This window comes from Xenopus laevis, chromosome 1L, assembly GCF_017654675.1.
Source record: "Xenopus laevis strain J_2021 chromosome 1L, Xenopus_laevis_v10.1, whole genome shotgun sequence".
Taxonomy (NCBI): Eukaryota; Metazoa; Chordata; class Amphibia; order Anura; family Pipidae; genus Xenopus; species Xenopus laevis.
In genome coordinates, this window is record NC_054371.1 from 68178508 (window position 1) to 68203025 (window position 24518).

At 37.9% G+C, this 24518-nt stretch overlaps 1 protein-coding gene across 1 annotated transcript; it reads left to right on the forward strand.

Annotated features, from left to right (window-relative positions):
• The first annotated feature begins 12752 nt into the window (after positions 1–12752).
• On the forward strand, positions 12753–19541 carry pgrmc2.L (progesterone receptor membrane component 2 L homeolog). Its single transcript, NM_001094268.1, is given in 3 exon segments — positions 12753–13244; positions 16739–16894; positions 18258–19541. Coding segments are annotated over 3 exon segments (585 nt in total). The 5' UTR covers positions 12753–12913; the 3' UTR covers positions 18356–19541.
• The last annotated feature ends 4977 nt before the right edge of the window (positions 19542–24518 follow it).

Genomic DNA, 24518 nt, shown 5'->3' on the forward strand with positions numbered 1-24518 from the left:
TTAGCACTTATCCTGACATTAACTGGATCACAGAGTTTTTAATCTTTTTGCATTAGAGAAAATTTGCCAAATACATTTACACAATTTATCACTCAGTTAATTATACTGATAACATATACTTTACAAACTCAATAATTCACAGATTTTTTTTCCAATGCATTTGATGTGTCGCTGGTAAAACTACATATTTATATGATTTTTCAACACAAAGCTGCCTCCGGCTAAATGAAATGGCTTTGTAATGAACCTGGATAGGATTTATGCACCTGAGCAGTACACACACTGCAATCTCATATCTGTGTGGTTATGTAGGTGGAGGAAAAGAGTGATGGAGTTATGGGACTATATTGAGGGACTATATTTATAAGCAAGTAAAATTTTTTAATGATGTTCATGTTTACATGAACCACCTGCAAGTCTTTCATTCTGGCTTTGCCGTTTCATACTGTATTCAAGGAAAACCGATGATCATATTGGAAGCATAACATCACAAAATACACAGATAGAACTGGAGGCTAATGGGACACAGCTTTGTATAAGACAGGAGGTCCTGAAATAACAGTACACATTTCTAGTAGTCAATAACAAACCAGTTTGCTGTCTGTATACAAACGTGGAGGAAATTGTGCAGCTTTTATTACATTATTCAATGCTTGGGGCCTGGGGTCTTTCCATAATTTGGATGTCCATACTTTAAGGGCTCATTTATTAAACCATAGACCTTCAAGTTAACTTTTGGTATGTTACAGACTGGCTCAATCTAAGCAACTTTTCAATTGGTCTTTATTTTTTATTGTTTTTGAATTATTTTCCTTCTTCTTCTGACTCTTTCCAGTTTTCAAATAGGGGGTCACTAATCCCATCTAAAAAGCACATACACCGTAAGTCTACAAATTGATAATTGTTGCTACTTTTTATTCGTTTTCTTTCTATTCAGGCCTCCCCTATTTGAAACCTAGCAACCTGATTGCTGAAATGCGGCAAATTGGAGAGCTGCTAAATAACTCAAAAAACAGACATAATAAAAAATGAAAACCAATTACAAATTATGTCAGAATATCACTCTCCATTTAATTTTCAAAGTTAATTTAAAGGTGAACAACCCCTTTAAACCTCCAATTTTGTAACAGGAAAACCCAAATTTTTAGACCGAAAAAAACCCTTGAATTTGTAGAGATTCATTATACCCAAAATCCAAAAATACTCCATCACAAACCTGTTGAGGTCATGTAGAAGTCAATGGCAGATGTCCCTGAATATTGTGATCTGCACAAAGCCTGTGTTTTTGTCCGATAATCCAATAAAGTTGAGACAATTTGATAAAGTCGAGTTTTTGGAGCGTCAATTGTATGATTTGAATTGATGCACCAATTTGTTGCGATGTTTTTTCACTCCAACTATTTTGAGAACAATTAATAAATGAGTTACATTTGTGGATGACAGTTAGGTCGACTTTGCTTTAATAAAAAAAAAAATGAGATTCATTTGAGTTTTAGTAAATAACCCCCTTAGTCTTCTAAAAAATAGTGTAAACAATGAATAGTTTGCCTAAAGATTGTTATGCCTTCAATAAGGATTAATTATGTCTTAATTTGGATCAAGTACAAGGTACTGTTTTATTATTACAGAGAAAAAGGAAATATTTTTTTAAATTTAAATTATTTGATCACAATGGAGTCTATAGCTGGGCATGGAGGCAAAGATAAAGTATTATGAAACTAATGTATGTACAATTTTTGAACCGTGTGTGGATCATCCCAAAATTTTTTATACCATGTCGATTAGTCGATCAGACATGTTACAAGATTTCTGTTGGCTAACGATAATATCTCTTTGTGTATTTTCTATCTGACGATATCAATGGGTGACTCTCACTACTAATTGTCAGACATAACTTCTGTTCGATTACTGTCTATTAATGTAATAAAGTAATGGCCAAAACATGTTCTGATTTGTTATTTTAACTACTTTGTTTAATCTGAATGGTTAATGGTAGATCGTTACATTGAAACGACCGAGCTTTTGTCGTACACAGAATAAAATCTGCATGTCTATGGCCAGTTAAAGGGAGATGGCCTTCCCATAATTCAGAACTCTCTCGATAATGGGTTTCTGGATAACAGATTCTATACCTGTATATGTATAAAATATCTACTGTGCTTATTTACATGTAATATTATAGGTACATTTGTAAAACAAAGAATAACAAAATAAGCCTGCCTACCAAAAGTCTAAATAATGAAAAGAAGCTTTGAGAACGGATTTGGGGATTGACAAAATGTTGTCCTGCATCCGACCAAAGGATGAATATGGGCAGGCATGAATATGTATGAGTAACAGTAGGTAGGAGTAAGACAAATAGAAATGCACTGACACTACACCACTGGGACCTGCTGGGCCAACCCCAAGTGAACCACGGGTTTCACGCTGGCCTGCTCATCACTCACCACCTTGGAGTTCGATCTGATGTAATAGTTTTTGGACAACGTTGGGCTGTTGTGATTTACTGGTCATCCACTCAAAATCTATTGATAAATCCCTATCTACATTAGGGGGCAGATTTATCAAAGGTTGAATTTTGAATTGATGTGAATTTTATTTCACTCTAATAAATTTTAATGTTCGCACAATATAAATGGTAAGTTATTTATGAAAAAAATTGAATGTCTAAAATATGATCGAATGGGAATGACCAGAAAATCTGATTCATATTCAAATCGAATATTCGAAGGAGGAATACAAAGAGGAATTCTTCCTTGTAAATTAATTTGACGGGTTTTAGGTGGCGAATATTCGAATAAGAACTGTTTCCATGGTCGAGGTGTGATAAATCTCACATTTTAATTTACATTTGAGTTGGTGCTTTTAAATTCGAATTTGTGAGCTTTGACACAAACTTTTATTTTTGGAAAATTCAAATTTACCATTCGAACCTTAATTAATCTACCAATATTGTCTGGTACAGACAATGACACTACTCCTTGCCATTTCTCTACAAGGGTGCTAGGGTTCTTTTACTACTGGTTAATCCTTATTTCAAATTGAAACCTGTTACTATACTTATATCCATCTTCTTACATGTAAGGATAGTACAGTTTTTTTGGGTAAATTTGCAGTTTAGTCAGTGGCAAATAATTTTACATATCTGCGCTAGAAATTCGCCATGTGTTTTGCAGGAAAAAACGCAATTTCTCTGCAAATTAGGCTAGTGACTGCAATTATAATTCTATTCATAATGCTAGTTTCTATCATTCATTAAAGGGGATCTATTGCGAAAATGAAAATGTAATATAAGGTTTACCTTGCTGAAATAATAAACTTTCTAAATATAACCAATAAAAAATTCTATACCATTTACAAAATAATCAAGTTAATCTTCACTCTCCCCCTCTGAGCAACCTGTCTCTCATTTTTTTTCATGCAGTAGGTGGAGTCATTTTCTGTTTGATAGTTAGGTCTAATACATCCTTTGGGGGGGGTTGCACCCTTAACCTAGGAGCCCCCCTAAAAGACTTATTAGACCTACCTGTCAATCAGAATCTGACCCAGATCTCAGCATGAAGAGTGACAGTTTGTGGACAGTGAGATACTGAAGAATAACTTGATTATTTCTTAAACGGTGCAGAATGTTTAATCAAATGTATTTAGAAAGTGTCTTATTTCAGTGAGATGAAGCATTACATTTTCATGATAGAACCCCTTTAAGTATCAGTTGAAATGTGTTCACTGATACTCCTCTCATTATTGATACTTCTAACTGTCTGTTGATGCAGTTATGCATTAATCTTTTGCAGCAAGCAGTAAAAAAAATCCAAAATTATTTTTTAAATATTTTAATAGTAAAAAAATGAAGCAGGAAGGGGTGGGACTCTTACTATCAGAGGGGGGTCAGCTGGTAGATGAAAACAAAATAAAAGCGCAGATTCTGAACTCATATTTTTCATCTGTCTACACAAATGAGGAACCAGTAAGTGAAGGTTTCCTTCTTAAGAGTCCCAATTCTAGTAATACAACTAATGATGCATGGTTCACACATGAAGAAATTCAAAAGAGACTAGAACATGTTAAGATTAACAAAGGTCCAGGGCCAGATGGTATTCATCCCAGGGTAATTAGCGATCTTAGCTCGGTGATTGCCAAACCGCTTTACTTAATTTTTCAGGATTCATTGAGATCTGGCATAGTGCCGAGAGACTGGCGAATTGCTAATGTGGTGCCTCTATTCAAATAAGGATCCCGTTCTCAGCCTCAAAACTATAGGCCAGTTAGTCTGACGTCAGTGGTAGGAAAGCTTTTCGAAGGGTTAATAAAGGATAAGATACTGGACTTCATAGCAAATCACAACACTATGAGTTTGTGCCAGAATGGTTTTATGCGTAATAGATCTTGCCAGACTAACTTAATTTCTTTTTATGAGAATGTAAGTAGAGACCTCGATTCTGGGATGGCAGTGGATGTGATTTACTTAGACTTTGCTAAAGCATTTGATACAGTGCCACACAAAAGGTTACTGGTTAAATTAAGGAATGTTGGCCTTGAACATAGTATTTGTACCTGGATAGAGAACTGGCTAAAAGATAGACTACAAAGAGTGGTGGTAAATGGAACATTTTCTAATTGGACCAGTGTTGTTAGTGGAGTACCGCAGGGCTCTGTACTAGGTCCCTTGCTTTTCAACTTGTTTATTAATGACCTAGAGGTGGGCATTGAAAGTACTGTTTCTATTTTTGCAGATGATACTAAATTGTGCAGAACTATAGGTTCCATGCAGGATGCTGCCACTTTGCAGAGTGATTTGTCTAAACTGGAAAACTGGGCAGCAAACTGGAAAATGAGGTTCAATGTTGATAAATGCAAGGTTATGCACTTTGGCAAAAATAATATAAATGCAAGTTATACACTAAATGGCAGTGTGTTGGGAGTTTCCTTAAATGAGAAGGATCTAGGGGTCTTTGTAGATAACACGTTGTCTAATTCTGGGCAGTGTTATTCTGTTGCTACTAAAGCAAATAAAGTTCTGTCTTGCATAAAAAAGGGCATTAACTCAAGGGATGAAAACATAATTATGCCTCTTTATAGGTCCCTGTTAAGGCCTCATCTGGAGTATGCAGTTCAGTTTTGGACTCCAGTCCTTAAGAGGGATATAAATGAGCTGGAGAGAGTGCAGAGACGTGCAACGAAATTGGTTAGAGGGACGGAAGACTTAAATTATGAGGGTAGACTGTCAAGGTTGGGGTTGTTTTCTCTGGAAAAAAGGCGCTTGCGAGGGGACATGATTACACTTTACAAGTACATTAGAGGACATTATAGACAAATGGCAGGGGATCTTTTTACCCATAAAGAGGATCACCGTACCAGAGGCCACCCCTTTAGACTAGAAGAAAAGAACTTTCATTTGAAGCAACGTAGGGGGTTCTTCATAGTCAGGACAGTGAGGTTGTGGAATGCACTGCTGGGTGATGTTGTGATGGCTGATTCAGTTAATGCCTTTAAGAATGGCTTGGATGATTTTTTGGACAGACATAATATCAAAGGCTATTGTGATACTAAACTCTATAGTTAGTATAGGTATGGGTAGATAGAATTTGATGAAAGTAGGGAGGGGTGTATGTATGGATGCTGGGTTTTCATTTGGAGGGGTTGAACTTGATGGACTTTGTCTTTTTTCAACCCAATTTAACTATGTAGCTATGTAACTTTTTGACCTCTGTGAAGCAGTGATGGGCATACTAGGTTTCACCTTTCCAGGTTAGATCTTGTATTCTATTTTACATCTTGTATACTATTTCAGAGTAAGACATGAAAAACAGAATTGAATTATTTGTAACTTTGGCTGAGGACACCAAAGCAAAGAATGGATACAGACTGAGATTACAGCTGATGTTCCCAGAAGCAAGGAATAGTAATAGGCAAATCTGTATTCATTTATTCTTTTTTTAGAATCCAACATGCTTTCCATTGATCATATTATGTACACTGTATTAGTTATATTTTGTATTGCTTATTAGTACCAGGAATTGTTACATTGCCTTGACATGAAAAAAATACGTCATATTTACTGGGGCTAATTAAAAGCTAAATGACACTGATGAAGTTGCATCAGTTTCGTCAGAATATGTCCGCAAATGAAAGCAAACAACTGTATGGGTTACTATATGGGCTATAGGTTACTTGACTGGTGCACTTTAGCACCTTTGTTAAGAAATCAGACCCACTGCTGCGGCTGTTGTCATCTGTATGGCAAGAATGGTATCTCTGGAAATCTATCTGCTTGCATTGTGTAGAGAGGATTGCAAGCCCTTTAGCATTCCAGCCATGACCACTAGAATTATTTTTCACTTTTCTAATGAACTGCTTTTTTGCGGTAGTCCTGGTTTATGGTTGCTATGTAATATTTGATGCAATGTATTTCTACATTTGCATCATTTAACAGCATCAGAGCGGAATGTTTGGTATCAAGCATTGGGTCACTGCAGGCTTCAGTGTATGCAGCTTTCTGGCAAGTGGAATGATTATTTTTCCACACAGTTGTATAACTTTCCAAACACTTTTGAACATGGATGTTGGAAAATATTCACATGGGAACTTAAAGCACTTCATCCATTTAGCTACAATTTGCTGTATGAATCAAAGTAATAAATAAGAGTTTCAGTGTTGCTGATGCAGGTATGAGATCCCTTATTTGGAGACCAGTTATCGAGAAAGCTCCAAATTACTGGAAGGCATATTTATCAAAGGATTTCACTTTCACCCATTGATAAATACGCTTTTAAAAATCCCATCGAAATGAATGGAGAGTGGCGGAATTTCACTCTACAGGGCTGTGCTGATCTCTAACTTCACTCTTTGATAAATATACCCTATATACTCCATTTTAAGCAAATACTTCTTTAAAAAAATACTCTTGTTTGAATTATTGCAGCAGATATAAGGTATGGAGATCCAAATTACAGAAACATCCCTTATCCAGAAATCCCCAGGTACCAAGCATTATTACTTTGCTGTTTCAGGTGTGCTCAGGCCTACAGTGATGGATGGGACAAATTAAATCCTTGGGTACTGTACAGTTAAAAACATCATGCAGCAACCATGAAACTGAAATTGTATTAATATTTACGCTTAGATTTCTTTACTATAAAGGTTTCTTCCTGAAATGTATATTCAATATATTAATTTATTCAAACTTCAAGGTCTGTAAATATTCTATAAATATAATGACGATAGTTTGGGTTAATGTGCGGTAGGCATATATTATGCAGTACCAAGATATCCATAAACTGTTTTTTAACAGGTATGGATGTTTATTATACACCTGGACACTATATATTTTTGTAGTTTTGCATATTTTTCACATGTTGTTTTTACCAACATAAAGCTCTGGATACATCTATGGACACTGTGACTTTAATTCTAATTACGGACACGTCTGGACAATTAACACATTGGACATTTGTTCAGTAAAGGGAGGAGTGGGTGTGTTTAAAAGGTTATTTTGTATCTGTTGTGGTTACACTTGAGAAAGGGCATTATAGGCCGAAACATGTCGTGTCTAACAGTCTATAAATAAACACTTTTCACAGCAGTAAATCTGCATTGAAGTGCTCTCCTCTTTCCTACCTATAACCCCAAAATGTTAGGTCCTGAGGCTGCTTCTGATGCTTCTTCTTAAAGGAGAATTCAACCATCTTCTTTCTTCAGTCTTTTTTGGAAGTTTTGTCGCATGCGCAGTTGGAGTACACTTAAAGTCCTAAACCACTGCGTATGTGCCGAAAGTCACAAAAATTTCCGTGACTTTCGGCGCATGCGCAGTTGTTGGGGACCGGAAATTTACTCCAACTGCGCATGCGCCGAAAATGCAGTCAAGACATGAAGATTACCGGAGAAAAGATGGATGCCATGAACTCCGAGGCCAGACTCTGCCCGGGGGGGCAGGTAGGCTGGGGGGAGGAGGGTCTACCCTACCCAGTGTAGGGGGGAGGGTTTTTTTTATTACAGGTTGAATTCTTCTTTAAGAAGAACCCACAGGGACACACACAGATTTGTTGCAAAACTTTACTAAATATTAACAATATTGTGCTAGATTCTATTTGTTTCTTTCCCATAGCCTGTGACGCTGATCTATAATTTTACCTTGATTTAGTGAGAGAACAGTATCAGCAAATCTGTTACTTGTATACAATTGGTTTTGTTTACCCTTATTGTTACAAGCAGTTCAATATTATAGTTTTCAGTCCGGATAGCTTATTAATAGTGTTGATATGATTAGTGATGGACGAATCTGTGCAGTTTTGCTTTGCCGAAAAAACGATGAATCGTATTGAATACAATTGGTGTCAAAATAATTTTGACGAGCATCAATTTTTATACGCAGGACTATTCTGGTCCAAATGCATTCAAGTCAATGGGCATCCGAAATATTTATTTACAAGTTTCTTTTTTGACATGCCAGATTTTTGGCCGGCGAATTGTCGTTGCTAATTAATTCGCTTTTGGCGAAACGGAGAAATTTGCCTTGAATTTGTGTCTGGTGAATTTATTCGCCCATCACTAGATATGATGACTCCTGGGGTGGGTGTGGTTGTAGGAAATTGTCTTGAGATGTCAGAATTTGTGAATGCTCGTTCTGCTTCATGGACAAATGTGCTGTCCCGAAGTAGTTCTGTTTCATGCCATGTGGTGTGTTGAAAAACTTGTATTGTTAAGTGTCTAGTTGTTTGCGGTAAAGTGTTCATGTAAGTGAGCCAACATTCCCCATTTCTATACGATAACAAAGATAAGAAATGGAGGAAGGATTGATGATAATATGTATGGAACGTGATTAAGAGAATAACAAAAGTAAGTGAAAATGTCTGGAAAAAATAGTTAGGAAAGTGGGCCTTTAAGCAATGTTTTCTAGCGGGCCCATGGAAACCCAGTCTGACACTGATTTTAGCAATAAATTTGAAAAACTGCCACAAAGTGCCATATTTTTTAGCCCACAATGTCCTTTGTCCACCTTCTGTAAATTGCAAAGTGTTGCTCCTTAAGATTTGGCTCCTTCATATCAAGTCTGCAACTCATGTATGGACCCTGTACCTGATATTTGGCCAAACTCAGCCGGATGACTATGGGTCAGATTTAAAAACCGATTAGACTTCCAGAATAGCCCAATGCACACCTTAGTACATATAGTACACCATGGTATATACAAAAACAAATGCTTTAATATGCTTAAAACATATACATGAGCATTGGGATATTCTGGAAGTTGTATTTTGTTCCATTTTGGTCATAGTTGACCTAAGAAAAACGGCATGTACCTTTGCACCCATGATAATATATGTATGTTTCTAATACAGACAATTAGAAAGTAATTTTCTATATGAGTGCCCTCCTTACTTTAGATTTTTTAACTGATGAGAACCACATTGGATTTTTTATGTGGTCCTTTGCCAATGGCTTCATAGCCTCCTATTATGATTCAGGTATGGGCCACTTTACTGTGAAATTATTGCATTAATATAGTTCCCCAATGCAAATCCAGGGCTTGCACTAATGACACAGACAGCCGTCTATAACACTATGTAAGGGTTATGCACTGACATAAATCTTATTGTGATCTAAAGGCCACAATTTTGTAGCTCAGACTATTACAGCCATTTGTGTCTAAAATATTAAATCATCGTCACTGTGGCAAAAAAAACCTGAATTGGGAGAAGGTTTGATGACATCTAAAAATGTGATACATGAAGTTCAGAAAAACCAATTCAAGAACCCATTACAACAATATATAAGGATCTGCCTAAATTTTATTCAATTTAGTTTATGCAGAACATGAGACATACAGTAGAACCCCCATTGTACGTTTTTTCAGGGGACCAGGAAAAAATTATGTAAATCCGGGAAAATGTAAAATCAGGGAAATGTGTTAAAGTAAGTTTTTCTTCAAGTACTGAAAGGATATAAGCACAGGAGTCTGTTTTACTTTGGGATACAGTATTTACTATGTTAATAAGAAGGGTTAAGCATTGCAGTGTTAATGTTACACTATGGGGGTAGGGTTGCCACCTTTTGAAAAAAAAACTTACCGGCCAATGGTGGGGGCGGGAACTAAAGGGGCGGGGTGTGATGCAAAAATGGGCGGGTCAAGGGATCATGCTGCAAATGGGGCAGGGCGCGAGGGATTGTGCTGCAAAAAGGAGCGGGGCCATGTCATGCGATGCCCAGATGGGTGGCAACCCTATATGGGGGGCATGTGCAAGGCTCTCTGTCAGTCACATACACAACCTAAGGGTAGAGACAAACGCTCAGATTCAGGGAGTTTAGTCGCCCAGTGACAAATCTCCTCTTCTTCGGGGCGACTAATCTCCCAGAACTGCCTCCCGCCAGCTAGAATCTAAATCGCCGGCAGGATGGCACTTGGAACACTTTGTTTTCCGAAGTTGCCCAAAGTTTCCTTGTGAGGCAACTTCGGCACACTGCACACTGATCCAGCCGGCGATTTACATTCTAGCCGGCGGGAGGAAGTTCAGATTGATTAGTTGCACCGAAGAAGAGGAGATTTGTCGCTGGGCGACTAATCTCCCCAAATCTGAGCGTTTGTCTCTGTCCTAAAGCAATAAGTGATTGGTGAATTGACCATTTACAGGTAGGGTTGCCACCTTTTCTGGAAAAAATACCGGCCTTCCTATATATTTATCTTTTTCCCCTATTAATAACATTGGGCCAGGTGGCAACGCTATTTACAGGCAGATCCATGGCAAAATATACATCTGGTTACTGTTTTAAACCTCTTTATTTCCCAAATAACATTCGTAGAGGGAAAAAAAAGGCAGTTTTTGGGTACATCAGGACACAATTTTAATTGAGAAAACATTACTTAAAATCAAGGAAAAGCCCCCATTGAAATGCACCCATTAATTGGTGGGACCACAAATAAAAAATGTAAAATGCGAGGAACTTAAAATCGAGGTTTCACTGTAGTTCCGTGCGAAAGCTGCAGGAAGAGTTGTTGATTTAAACGCATGTCCCAGTAATAACAGCTTTTCCAAGAAGGTGTTGATGACTTTGCATCCATGAGGATTTCTAATGTAGTTCAGCCAAGTAAAAGGATACACGTAGCGAGATGCCGCCAACACTTTTGTCAATAAAGTTTTGTTGAAACAAATGCGATGAAAGTAGGCCATTCAAAACAGTAGCGACTAGTTCCTATCCCTGGAAAGGACCGTCCCTCTAGTGTATAGGAAATAGATGATTCATATGGCAGTGAGCTAGTTTCTATCCTTAGAAAGGACCTAATGCCTCTAGTGGTGAGGTACCAGGAAAGTATAGGAATTAGTCCAGTCTATAATGACAAAGCTAAATGCCATCCAGTATAAGGACCCAAATAAGGATAGACTCTAGTCTGTTCTAATAGAGCTAGCTATTTCTCATCCTTATACAGGCCCTCACAATATATTAACCTTATGGTATGTTAAATAGATAGAAAACTATTTGCAACTCATTAAAGGACATATTTTTGCCATTTAGAGATAGTACTTAGTTATTCATAAATAAGATGTGTGAAATCCATCATCTGTGTTAGACTGTTTTACTGCTATTTCATATGAGGTCCAGTAAAGCGATAGAAACTAGTCAGTTCATACAAGCTAATTCCCATCCTGTCTATGGACCTTCTATAACAGTACAGGGACCATCTGTATTAGGCAAATACCTGACAGGTCCAGTAAAGGGATAGAAACTAGTCAGTTCATTTAAGAACAAGCTAATTCCTATCCTGTCTAAGGACCTTCTCTAACAGTACAGGAACCATTTGTATTAGGCAAATACCTGACAGGTCCAGTAAAGGGATAGAAACTAGGGTAATTCTAGGTAATTCCAATCCTGTCTAAGGATCTTCTCTAACAGAGCCATTGACATACATCATAGAACTGCTCCTAGGTACCAGGGTTTAGCAGTCTACTAAAAATATCCAATTTCAGGTTCACTCTGCCCAGTTATGACTAGGGATGCACAGAATACAGGATACGGTTTGGGATTCAGCCTTTTCCAGCAGGATTCGGCCAAATCCTTCTGCCAGGCCGAACTGAATCTGAACCCTAATTTGCATATGCAAATTAGGAGTTGGGAGGGAAATCACGTGACTTTTTGTCATTAAACAAGGAAGTAAAACATTTTTTACCCTTTGCATATGCAAATTAGGGTTCGGTAAGGTATTACACCGAATCATTCACGAAGGATTTGGGGGTTTGGCCAAATCCAAAATAGTGGATTCGGTGCATCCCTAGTTATGACCTAAGTTTATTGCTCCATACAAAATCCTTGAAATTCTAAGTCTGACAAGGTTTGTTTAGAGCTACCAATGGATGAATACCGTGATTCACATTTCTTTAAGTTGCTCCAAGACACCAACTATAGAGTCCAGAGGTTGCAACCTGTACTAAACCTACAATACAAGTTGGCAACCATGGGAATTTAGTTGCAGGTCCTGTCAAGAGTCCGCAGCCGCCACTAGAACCCATTACCACTTTCCCATGTTTGAATTTGCCGCTCACGGATAGGTAAGCCGCAGTGGAGCGGTCACATGTTAGGATCACATGACCGTGACGTCAGGTCCTTTCCGAGGATAGGAACAAGCCGCTACCCATTCAAAACCTTCACTTCCGGGTAGACTTTAGCACGTCATCGGACCAAGCGCACCGTCGCTTGGTGTAAGCGTCACGTAGGCTTGCGCGGCTGCTGCCCTCTACTCCCCTTGCTCCGCCCCCTGCACACGGGGATCGTGTGATTGGCGCTGTCTACTTTCCCACCTCGCGCCTGTCTAAGGTTTGCCTTGCGCTGTGGGTACGGCGTGAGCCCTCCCTCGTGACCCGCGAAGCCCTCCCTCGTGCGGGATTAGGTGGCCAGCGGTGACTCGGGTGGTGCCCGGCAGGTGATGTCGGAGAGCTGGGAGGTGGAGGAGCAGCTGGCTGGTACCTCTCCACCGGGCCGCGAAGGAGAGCCGTCCGGACTAGGATGGCTATTTGTGGGGGAGTTGCTGCTAAACGCGGCTCTTGTGCTTGTTCTGATATACGGGGCTTTCCGAATCTACCAGCGCTGGAAAGGGTCGGGGTCGGGCGGAGCCGCTTCTTTGCCGCGTATGAAACGCAGAGACTTCACCCTTCAACAACTGCGAGAGTACGACGGCACGCACAAGCCCAGGATCCTACTGGCTGTCAATGGGAAAGTGTTTGATGTGACCCAGGGAAGCAAGTCCTATGGGCCGGGTGAGGTGAAGCTTCGCTGCAAACATATGGGCACATTCTACTCACTTCTGCACAATCCCCCCTCTGCAAATACACGCGTAGTCTCTCCCAGCAGCTCCATCTTCCTATAGGCTTGTCTCCTGCTTGTAGTCCACGTCAACTATAAGCTGCTTCTATCTGCCTGTCTGTATCTGCCTGTCTGTATCTGCCTGCTTCTATCTGCCTGTCTGCTGCCACTTTTAATATTATCCTTTATTCACTTAAACCACAACCAAAATAAAAATCACTGAATTCTAATGGCTAGCCTTGGTAACTTTGGACAGCGCTGATGTTTAAAAAAAAAAAAAAAAAAAACATAATGCCCAGCTGTTAATGGGATGGTTCACCTTTAAGTTACTTCTATAATTTTATAGAATGGCTAATTAAAAGCAATTTGACTCTTTCTACCTTTTAAGGGCAGAGACACAAGTTTAGATTCGGGGAGATTCTCCCAGAACTGCCTTCCTCCCGGCTAGAATCTAAATCGACTTTGGAAAACGAATTGCTCTGAGTACCACCCCGCTGGCGATTTAGATTGTAGCTGGCGGGAAGGCAGTTTGGGGAGATTAATCCCCTGGCGACTAATCTTCCCAAATCTCCACGTGTGTCTCTGCCCTAAATGGGGTAACTGACTTCATCTAAAAAGATATGGTCTGTAAGTCTACAAATGTATTGTTATTGCTACTTTTTATTACACATCTTTCTAGCCAGGCCCTTGCTTATTTATATTCCAGTCTCTTATTCAAATCAGTCCATGGTTGCTAGGGTAATTTGCACCCCAGCAACCAGATTGCTGAAATTGGAAGCTGGAAAGCTGCTGAATAAAAAGCTTAATGATGAAGAAAGCGAGATTCTGTGCAATTGGCTTTCATTTTTTATTTGTGGTTTCGGGTATTTAGCTTGTTATTCGGTAGCTCTCCAGCTTCCAATTAAAGCAGTCTGGTTGCTTGGGTCCAAATTACCCTAGCAACCATGGACTGATTTAAATAAGAAACTGGAATAGGAATAGTAGGAGCCTGAATTGAAACATAAATAATAAAAAGAAACATTAAGAATAAATGTGTAGCTGTACAAAGCATTTGTTTTTTTTTTTAGAAATGGTCACTGACCCCCATTTGAAAGGTGGTAAGAGTCAGAAGAAAAAGGCAAATCATTTAAAAACTATTTAAATAAAAAGACCAATTGAAAAGTTGCCATTCGATAAAATGGGTGAACCACCTCTTTAAGTGCAGCATTTTGCAACCACTGGCCTAAATACCTGCCATGAGTCAGTATCGTAATATTATAATTAAACAGGCAAGACAATGTGATCTCCCTCTCTCTCTATATATATTGTGTGTATGTAACTTTACATGAAAGTACATTGCTAATGGCCCTTGAATTAAAACTGTTTAGAGGCAATTCACATTTAAAAGAACGGTAGCATGAAAACATGCAAGAGCAAGTTCTGAAGCAAACACACCAGTTTTACCAGTACAGGTAACACTGCATTCTATTTTAATTACTTTAAATGCTGTTTTGGTGTTACTGTTCCCTTTAATTTAAACTTTTATATGATGTAAACAAGGATATTCTGAGACCATGTGTGTGTGTGTGTGTGTATATGTATATATATATAATATATATATATATATATATATATATATATATATATATATATATATATATATATATATATATATATATATATATATATATTAAGATAATCTACCCCTACTGTAAATGAATAAAAGGTATTATAAGTCACCAAGGCGTTACATGACCATATAAAAACTTGAGGCTGCAGGTCATGTAATTCCGAGTGATACTAGTGCAAATGTTGTTCTTCTTTACTGTAGTAGATTAGATTTAAATTTAGAGTAGATTTAAACTTTAGTTAATATTCATTTATACTATTATTATATATAGGGTTAGTTTTTTTTATTATCTCCCTCGTTTACAGCTTCAAGTGCTGCACTGTTAAATCTGCTGATAATGTAAAAGATATAGACCTGTGTGTAACACCAGGGTGGTATGGGGATATAACTTGCTACATAAATGATTCCCACTTCCAAAATACGCTGATAGTATGAGGTGGCAAATATGGGGCATGAATTTGGCCCAGTTTTCTGATCTGGAAACTTGGGAAATGAGAGGTATGCTGCTATTTTCTAAACATTAAAGCTGTCTGTGGGCACTCCCTCCTTGCACCTCCCGTCTGGCTGGTAATATCTCCAGTGTTTTGCTAGAACTACTACTACTATAGATACTAATACTACTATATACTACTATAAGTGCAGGGTGGCCACATGGGAGGAAAAACAAAATGGGCTAAAATGATTTGTCAAGGAGAAAAACAATTATTACAAGCCCGAGGTTAAAATATATAAAAGATACGTCAAACAAGCAGCAACCGCTCTTCAAGTCCAGATATGAAGTTACCTGGCACACAGCATTACACATTAGACAAGTATATACACTGTCATTATGTAATACTAACATACACAGAGATTAGATCATTTCACTATTAAAAGATGAGATGTGCCTTTCGTAATTCCGCACTGCACAGTATGTTAGTACTTTATGAATTAAAATGAATTAAATTAAAAGATGTTTGGTACTGTAGTACAGAAATAGCTGGATGAATACGTTCAGGACTAACTGCTTCACTTGTATAGGGATATAGCCAATTCCTAATTGTTCCTGCAAACCTTTAAAGCCCGAGTTGTCTTTAAATATCAAGACAATGGAAGGCAACAATTGTCTGCTTACAATTGATGCAAATTATTTTATTCTCAAATTTGAATATGCACTCAGCCAGCTGTAGATCGGGCAGGGGTAAAAATCCCGTCAGATCACAGGCCACATCTGTTTGTTGATCCAGTCCCGCAATCCAACCACCCCTAAATTATGATCTGATGGTTGCTCCCTAGGGCCCAAAATCGGATCAGCCCAATATCGCCCACCTTGAAGGTGGGCATATTGGGGAGAGATACACTTGTTTGGCGAAATCGCCAAACTTTAGACAGTACCTCCCATGGGGATGGAGGGAATTTTATGTGATAGGTTTAAGTCACTTTAATATGTGCAAACCCTTTAAAGCAAAATATGCAAAGTAGATTTTTTTTGGGGGGGGTGGAATGGCAACTTTTTTTGGGGGGTTCTGTATTTGGATGAATGCAAATATTATGGCTTTAGTTACTTTTTAATTTTGACAGTTATGCTGAAGATTAAGGTGAAGTAAGGGTGGTGGCATATGAGGAGCTTCGTTGCCCGCAGTTAAATCTTTATTACTGTGGGTGGCAAATCTCCCGATAAAGACTGTTCGCTGCAAATAAATCTGTAATCTGATTTAACTGCAGCAAATTGCCCCCCTTTGAATTTTCCTGCAGTTAATTTTACTGGCCTTTCTTGGAGCAGGTGAATGTTTATCAATGTTTCTTTCCAAACTAAACTACCCAGCTTTTCAGTAAGGCTAATGTATAATTCTTTTACAGATGGCCCATATGGATTATTTGCTGGTAGAGATGCTTCCAGGGGACTAGCGACATTCTGCCTCGATAAAGAAGCCCTGCGAGATGAATATGATGACCTCTCTGACTTAAACGCTGTACAGATGGAAAGTGTTCGGGAATGGGAAATGCAGTTTAAAGGTAATTTGTATTTTTTTTTTTTTGTAATTTACCAGTATGAGTGGATCTTTTGTTGTAACAATTCAGTTGCTGCTTGAAGTGGGCCAGTAGACTTGGAAGTGGAAGACACCGTTTTCGCGTGTGTGTGCGCGCGTGTGTGTGCGCGCGTGTGTGCGCGCGCGTGTGTGTGCGCGTGTGTGTGCGCGTGTGTGTGCGCGTGTGTGCGCGTGTGTGTGCGTGCGTGTGTGCGTGCGTGTGTGCGTGTGTAAGCTTTAGAATGAGGCAAAACCTGCCATCCTCGCTGCATGACATTTTAACAACATCAACTTGTTTGTATTATACCTTCTTTATATAAGATAAGTATAGCATGCTTATATTTCTAATGATTATCCATGGCCCATGGGTTCCGTTATTGAGCAGAATTGCTGGCGGATGTGATTTTAGGTTTTCTGCCATGATGATGATTTGTGTTGTCTTTGTTATGAAGTCACGGATAAACTACTTCAGTAAGGGCGTCTAGGGGCAGGCTAACAGATTGTGTATTGTAGGAAAGCCCCAAACAATTAACAGTACCCTAGCTTGCTCTTTATGTGAATGTGTGTGATATTGGATTGGGGGACATGTTCGCAGATCCACATCACACATGTATTATGAGTAAGCTGGGGCACATCCCTAATATGTATGTTTCTTAGCGTGCACTGGGAGGTCACTTCCATTACAGGGTGAATATTACTAACTAGCAAGGATTTTTTTTTTTTTTTTTTTTTTAAATACAGTTGAACCCCTATTTTATGTTTTTCAGGGGAAAAGGACAAAATGATGTAAAATCAGGGAAATGTGTTAAAGTAACTTTTTCTTCAAGTACTGAAAGGCTATAAGCACAGGAGTCTGTTTTACTTTGAGATACAATATTTACTGAGTTAATAACAAGGGTTAAGCATTGCAGTGTTAATGTTACACTATGGGGGGCATGTGCAAGGCTCACTGTATGTAAAAGTGTTTAGAATAGCACCCTCATTCATTTTACATTCGCTTATTTTTAAGGTTTACTTATCCTTTCATATCACATGCCAGTCATAGATGGATAAAAATATGTTATGATTCCAGTGGAATAAAGCAGGAGCGTTTTATCTTCTAACTTCCACACATCGCTGTTGTTTTCTAGCAAGAGATATTTCTAGTCTTGCATTAGAACTCTAGTGGATACCGTGTGTATGTTGCTGTTGGGCTGCTTGTGCAAGTTCACATATTGTGATGTTTTTTTGTGTTATTTAGAAGTGTCCGCATCACTTTAAAATTAAATTTTACTTTTTCTTAAAGATGTTTTATTTGTTCACAATGATTTTTTGAGGTTTCTAATACTATCATATTCTTTTTCTCCCAGATAAGTATGAATATGTTGGTCGGCTGCTGAAACCAGGGGAAGAACCATCTGAATATACAGACGAAGAAGATGTCAGAGACCATACAAAGCAGGACTGAACTTTATCAGCCAAAGTCAGGGGCCGTTCAGGAACTTCACTGTCTTTCCCAACAACATAATAATGAGGAGGTTTTGTGCTCCACAATATTCGCCACAGTTTGTACAGGGAAATGAGAATTGAACGTGATAACTGCAAAAGAAGATTTTAATACTAGGCATTATGACCTTCACTGCCAAGCATTTTTCTTCCCCCCTCCAAAAGTTGATCTTTCTGTGACAGAACCTTGTTAATGAAACGGGATTCAGGAAATCGATTGTGAAATGTGCATTGTTACATATTTTATTAGTTATTTGTGGAGCAGCTCCACTTTGGCTTTATAAGGAACCAGCCATGATTCGCAGATCAGAAAGTGTATGGGAAAGTATACATTTCTTGATGTGGTATTTGGTTCAGACTTTTGAAAACTTGATTTTTTTTTTTTTTTCCATAAATACATGTATCCGATTAAGTCTGCACTACTTTCAACTATTGTTCTATTTCTTTTTGTTTGTTTTTTTTTTTTTAAGTGGTAGATTTTCCCTAGTAATGCCAGGCATTGTCGTCTCATTGTCTCAGTCTAGATCAGGTGAAAGTATCCGACTGGGCTGAAGTATTTTATCACCATAATCGGAAAGGGTTTAAAATGCACTCCTTGTATTCATAGGCAAACCTCCAATTACATTGTAAGATGTTTCTCTGCAATTCCTACACCCAATCAAGTTTAACACCCTTTGCCGTTTTTGTTGCCTGTGATTTAGTAGAAATGAAAACAGGCTTCAACTGCAGCAAAGTAGGTATGTGCCTTATTTTTCTTGTACAGACTTGAACTGCTTTAAGGGAAACTGCCCCCCCTCCCCAATGTATTAATCCACAGTCACTACAAGCAGCTTTGTTACTTCAGTTGATCTGTATTGACTGAAAAAAAGGAGTCCTGTTGTTCTGACTAATCAGAAAGAAGGAGGAATCTTCAGTATTACTGCCATACTTATGATGATGTACATAGAGGTAGGACTGTAAGTGTCTCCCCAAACAATGCTTGATTTCATTGGAATAGTCTGATGTTCATGTTTAGGTGGAGTAGTATGTATGCTTGTGAGCGCACTTGTCTGCTGGAGCGGCGAGAGGTGTTTTCTGCAGATACTGTAAATATGGGAACCATTTTAATAAAGCATGTACAATAAACCAAAAGCCACAGCTAAACTCTCTATAAAACCAAATGTTCATTGTGTGTGTGCTTTCTTTTTTATTTTCTCTCACTTCTCTAGGGGCATCCAAGTGGGTTATTTTTGCTCTCCTGTTTAAATAATGTGTGGGTATTTGTAGACAAGGTATAAAATGTAGTGTTGCCTGTATATTGCTTAAATATTGAATGTTTTCTAAGGCCTTGCTCTGCACATTCTTTAAAAAATGAAGGCCTTATATATGCTGGTGTTCTGCGTTTACATCTAGTGATGCACCAAATCCACTATTTTGGATTCGGCTGAAACCCCCGAATCCTACGCATATGCAAATTAGGGGTGGGAAGAGGAAAACATTTTTTACTTCCTTGTTTAGTGACAAAAAGTCATGCAATTTCCCTCCCCGTCCCTAATTTGCATATGCAGATTCAGTTTGGCCGAATCCTGCTGAAAAAGGCTGAATCCTGGATTCGAAGCATCTAGTTACATCACAGAATTCACAGGCAGGGTTCTGTGGAATTGGCAGCCAAGAAAAGTCATAACACTTTGGTGGTTATTAACTAAACTCTGAATCCAAAAATCACGAAAAATTCTGGATTTTTTTTTTATAAAATCACTTTTTTTTTTAAAATTTATTAAACCCGGAAGATGGAAAAGTCAGAATAAAAAAATCCGGCATCTCGGACCTATCGAGGTTGCATATAAGTCAATTGATTTTTTGATGTGCGCTGGGTTTCGGAGTTTTCGGGCAAAAAACATAACAAATCTGAGTTTTCAGGTGGAAAAATCCAAATAAATCATGAAAATCACGTTAAAAATCCGAATAAATCATGAAAATCGGGCGAAAAAACAGAAAAAATTGTGAAAATCTGATTTTTCACAATTTTTTCGGATTTTTCCCCCAAACAAAATTTGCAGGAAAGTGTATTAATAAATAAGCCGAAAATCCCATGCGGATTTGGTCAGAGATTTTTTCAGAAAATATTGATTGATCGGACATTGATAAATAGTACCCCCTAAGGGTACTAGAGGCCACGTACTGTACTAAGGGAAATCTATGAAGGAAAATACCAAAAACTGAAATGAGTGAAACCACAAAGTGTTAGCTAGGTGTGGCTTATTATAACTGCGGGTCTCAGCTCCATAGCATTTTTGGTCTGGTCATCCTGGTTTTAGGGCCAGTGTGATTTTTCTATCACTCCCATTATATTCATATATTCATGTTTTGTTGCATCGCGACGGATCCGACAAGGATCATTTGTGGAGTTCAGCCTTAAGGCAGCAAATATAGTTTTTTTGTTAAAACTGTTTGTCATCTTGTGTGGTTGTGCTTCTTCCTTGGGTACAGAACATTTGAAACTAACTCTGTGTTAAAATGGTCACACATGGGCAGATCTGTTGTTTGGAGAGGTTGCAAATGAGTGGATCTTGCCCCGATATGCCCACCTTGAGTGGGGGATATCAAGCTGATTCGATCACTGGCCTGATGGCCCAACGATCAGATCACAACAACGGGGGTGCAGGTGGTCAGTGCGAGGACCGCATCAACAAATCAGTGCGATCTTCAATCCGACGGGATTTTTTTATATCAATAACTGTCTGATTTTCATCCAGATATTTGCCGGGAAAGCCTGTAGAAGGGCCCCCATACACTTTCAAAGCTTCCCTTTTGGCAGCTTTTATTGGGCCATGTATGGCCAACCTTTAGAGCCGGTAGGAAAAAGAGATGTATGATAAGAACAAATTCAGTCATTCCATAATATGGAGCACCAATTCTTAGGCCTGATTAAAAAATATTAAATGGTAAAAAAAATCTGGAAAATATTATGGCATTTGAGAACTTCCTGGATAAATGGTTTACAGATATTAGATCCCACACATGTATTGTCTTTTCTGTAAATGCATTTTGAAAAGACCACAGAAAGACATACAAATCAAATACTGGTGTGTGATCATTCAGTGTGAAAAAAGTGTGTTGCAAACAAAAAATGTAAAACTGCCTGGAATGTGATGTAACAGCTATTTGTGATTACTACACAGTTTTTGGATCTAAGCCAACCCACATTTTGTGTTGCAAAACCAGTTTCCCATGTCTGGGTTCCATTGGAAAGTGGAAATGCCATGTGCTCTGTACAGGGCAATACATACAGGTGAGTACTGCTAGAGGACCTCTATCAGGATGCTGAAAAACTGAAGTGTGGCAACATGTTTATAATCCTAAACACGAGCCCAAAGTAACAATGGTTACGAATGATTTAGGAGCAAAAATGGGCCTAAAATATAAGCTCCTTTGGACAGGGGCCTCTGTTATTGATTGTATTTGTGTATATATACGCCCATTTATTGTGCATCGTTGTGAAATATGTTGGCGCTTTATAAATACGTTAATAAAGCTGCCCAATCTCAGACAACGGAGGTTCACAAACATCATTAAAATAACTGTAAATGGCGGCTTAACAAAATATTTGTGGGGCTTGTAAACATTTTTAACATTTGAGTTATTCTACTTTTTTTTTTTAACCTAAAACTGCCACAAAAATGTTAGTGTAAGATTTATTTAATAAAATAAGAAAACTTAAAGGGATACTGTTGCCAGAAAATGCACCAGTTAATAGTGCTGCTCCAGCAGAATTCTGCACTGAAATCAGTTTTTTAACAGACAATTTTTTATAATTAATTTTGAAATTTTGCGTGGGGCTAGACATGATGTCCATTTCCCAGGTGCCCCCAACCATGTGATTTATGCTCTGATAAACGTCAGTCACTCTTTAATGATACAGTGCAAGATGGAGTTATATCACCCGATCCCTCCCCCCAGCAGCCCGTCATCAGAACAATGGGAAGGTAACCAGATTGCAGCTACCCGACGCCTCTGCTGAATGATTAGTTTGCATTGCTAAGGATTTGGTCATGAAATTTACATTTTATTTCTAAATTTCACTTATTTACTTGCAAAGAATTCACTCTACCATTTAAAATTGTATTCTTGAAACAGCAAATGTATTTATTTTAGCTGTAATATTGGTGTGTGGGCAGCCATCTCAGTGAATCGAGCCTGATTCTGAGCTTTGAGAAGGAGCCAGCACTTCAGGATGAAACTGCTTTGAGACAGCTATTGATTCTCCCCTTCTCATTGTACTTCAATACAACCCAAGTCGTGCTGCCTAGTGGCAGACATAAGAATAGTACCCAAGCAGGAAAACCCCTGCTTTTTCCTGCTTAAGTGCTGTTCTCATGTCTAAATAGTTTAGCAGAATATGAAAGCTGAAGTTGTCATGCAAAAACACAATACAGTTATAGGATCAGTTATCCAGAAAGCTCCAAATTACAGAAAGCCCATCTCCCATAGACTCCATTGTAATAAAATAACATTCATTTAAAAAAACAATTTCCTTTTTCTCTGTGGTAATAAAACAGTGCCTTGTACTTAATCATTAGTGATGGTCGAGTTTATTCGCCAGGCGCAAATTTGCGTTGAATTTCCGCCTTTCGAAAAATTTAACGCCAGCGAATATTTCTACGCTGCAGACAAAATTCGTCCTTCACTATTGATCATAGCTAAGATATTAATGAATCCTTATGGGGGGGGAAAACAATCCTATTGGGTTTGTTTAATGTTCAAGTAATTTTTTAGCATACAATGTATGGCTATCCAAAGTATAGAAAGATTCATTATCCAGAAAACATCAGGTCCCGCACATTTATATCGTACCTAAAGTGAAAGAGGATTTTTTTTTTTCAATTTGCAAAATTAATTTAGCAATGAAAAGCCTTCCTTTTACAAACCACTGTCTAAAAAAAAAAAAATTGACATTCCTTAAATATTTTAATCTGCTTTGATAGAATTTTGGCTTAAACACGACACCAGCTTGTGAGAACTGGAATAAAATGGTCAATCAAGGTTTTTGCTGATCATGAACTTGTTACAGATATGAAGTTTATATATCGAAGTTTTCCTGTACCAGTCAGTTTTGATTAAAATGGAGTTCATGGGAGATAGCCTTTCTGTAATACAGAGCTTTCTGGGTTTACGGATAACGGATCCCATACCTGCATGAAGTTCTGTCAAAATCTACAGGCTTTCTCATATTTTAGGAGATATAGAGATATATATATATATATATATATATATATATATATATATATATATATATATATATATATATATATATATATATATATATATATATATATATATATATATATATATATATATATATATATATATATATATATATATAAAACAAGGGAAAGTTGTGCTCACCACTATTTTTTAAAACCATTAGGCGGGGGTGCAATGAGGCTGTGAGCACAAAATACATATAGTCAAATACAAGAGTCCTCTGCACTCAACCCATTATCAATATATTTAAGACAGAGACATTTTGTGCATACTGCTACTAAAAAATGCCTTACCCTTTAAACAAAACAGGGATTGTTTGTCCATATATTGCAATATATTTAAGATGGCCAACTACGTCAAAGTCATCCCATATCTGGCCAGTCCTATGCTCAATTTTATCTGATTCATTAAGAATTCTATTGCTTCATTATACATTTTACAAAGGGACAAAAGGGCAGCCAAGTATGGAGGTTTACTTTGAAAGCAGCAAGTTAAGTTGCAGTTACAAAGTCCCTTTGTAAAATGTATAATGAAGCAATAGAATTCTTAATGAATCAGATAAAATTGAGCATAGGACTGGCCAGATATGGGATGACTTTGATATAGTTGGCCAGCTTAAATATATTGCAATATATGGACAAACAATCCCTGTTTTGTTTAAAGGGTAAGGCATTTTTCAGTAGCAGTATGCACAAAATGTCGCCGTCTTAAATATATTGATAATGGGTTGAGTGCAGAGGACTCTTGTGTTTGATATATATATATATATATATATATATATATATATATATATATATATTTTTTTTTTTTTTTTAACAGACTAGGCTTTCTGAATCTGTTGAATATATATATTCCTCTTCTGTATCATGTTTTTAAAAAGC